Source organism: Zea mays, chromosome 4, assembly GCF_902167145.1.
Source record: "Zea mays cultivar B73 chromosome 4, Zm-B73-REFERENCE-NAM-5.0, whole genome shotgun sequence".
Taxonomy (NCBI): Eukaryota; Viridiplantae; Streptophyta; class Magnoliopsida; order Poales; family Poaceae; genus Zea; species Zea mays.
The window spans coordinates 248,168,460-248,169,856 of NC_050099.1; the positions used below are offsets into that span (position 1 = coordinate 248,168,460).

The following is a 1,397-nucleotide window of genomic DNA, read 5'->3' on the forward strand; positions in this document are numbered from 1 at the left end:
CTGCTGGATGGGGAGAAAACTGGCTTGGCTGGGCGTGGACGGCTGGACTGGACGCCTGGTCAACTGGCTGGGCGCGGACGACGGGAGGAGTCACGAGCGGGCGGACGGGACGCCGCTGGACGCACGACGGCACGACCAGGGAGGCAGCGGCAGCCGCCAGCCAGCACGGACGTAGAATACGAACGCTCACACCTGTACAGTTAGGGTTTGATTTTATTTGGGCTAAAATCTCTATTGCATTTTTTTGCTACGACCCGGGCCACGGCCCAGGTGGCCCAGGGCCCATATCCGCCCCTGATCATCAGTATCTGTTTCCTTAAATTCACATCTGGAACCCCAAGATATATATCTCGATTAAATCTTCCTGGCCTTCGAAGAGCTTGATCCACAGCATCAGGCCTATTTGTAGCTCCAATGACAATAACATAACCTGGTTTCTTTTTAGATGAATCGACATCAGAACCATCACCACCAATATTCTGGTGGAATTCATCCATGCATGTCATCAGCTGAGTAACTATTCGTCGCTCCATCTCTCGATTCTCCCTCTTGGATGCAATTGCATCTATCTCATCTATGAATACAATTGAGGGAGCAGTCCTATATGCCTTCTGAAATAAGCCCCTGATGTTTTCTTCAGAACCTCCTGCAAGTACACAAGCATTGTGTGATGTCTTCTGCATGAATCCTGACACACAACTTTATCTATCAGGAGCATCGGACCATGGACACAAGTTGAGGTACAAAAACTGCATATCCTTCAGCAGCTATTCAGAAAGATAATGATTTCATGATACTATTCATCACAAATTCACAATGCAAATGATATGGGACTTATTTGTCCAAATACAGAGCGTCAGAATTTTTCAACTGTGATGCAAGTGTCAGAAAACATACCAGATACTCTAGAGACGATATCTGGGGCTGAGATCTTGTAGAACGGCACACCAGTCTCATTGGCAATGGCATGTGCAAGGGTGGTCTTCCCGCAACCTGGCGGTCCGTACAACAGTAGCCCAGCAACAGGCCTAACCCCAAGGTAATTCGGCAGCTCCAGACGACGCAGGGGGACCAACACTTCTACCAGAAGCTGATCTAACACCTGCTCCATCCCGCCGAGATCAGCAAAACGTGGCCACTTGTCCCCATTGACCACTCCTTCGGAGACCGGAGCCTCTGGCTTGGCATCGGCACCTCCGCCTCCACAATCAGATGTGATGAGGCGGCGAGACTTCTCAGCGGTCATCTCGATCTCCAGCTGCTGGTTAGTGCCCGGGTTCTGTTTGGACGTCTGCGAGGCATACTGGGAGTGAAGCATGGTCTTGGTGGCATCGAAATAGGGTGGAGGCGGCGGGTGGGCGGATTCGTCCGAGAGAGAGGTGGTGGAGGAGAGGGTG

The 1,397-nt window shown here is 51.3% G+C and overlaps 1 protein-coding gene across 1 annotated transcript; it reads right to left on the reverse strand.

Moving 5' to 3' along the window:
• Positions 1-200: 200 nt before the first annotated feature.
• LOC103656042 (cell division control protein 48 homolog C) lies at positions 201-1,397 on the reverse strand. The gene is made up of 2 exons (XM_008682690.2): positions 898-1,397; positions 201-646 (listed from the first exon to the last, which is right to left on the reverse strand). The coding sequence occupies exons 1-2, from the start codon at positions 1,316-1,318 to the stop codon at positions 201-203; spliced, it is 867 nt and encodes a 288-aa protein (XP_008680912.2). The 5' UTR covers positions 1,319-1,397.

What these genes read in the sequence shown, in the direction of transcription:
- LOC103656042 (XM_008682690.2), bottom strand. Translation starts at nt 1,318, where the DNA reads ATGCTTCACTCCCAGTATGCCTCGCAGACGTCCAAACAGAACCCGGGC. An exon ending in TATCGTCTCTAGAGTATCTG is followed by an intron (nt 647 to 897) that starts GTATGTTTTCTG and finishes GTGTACTTGCAG; the next exon opens with GAGGTTCTGAAGAAAACATC.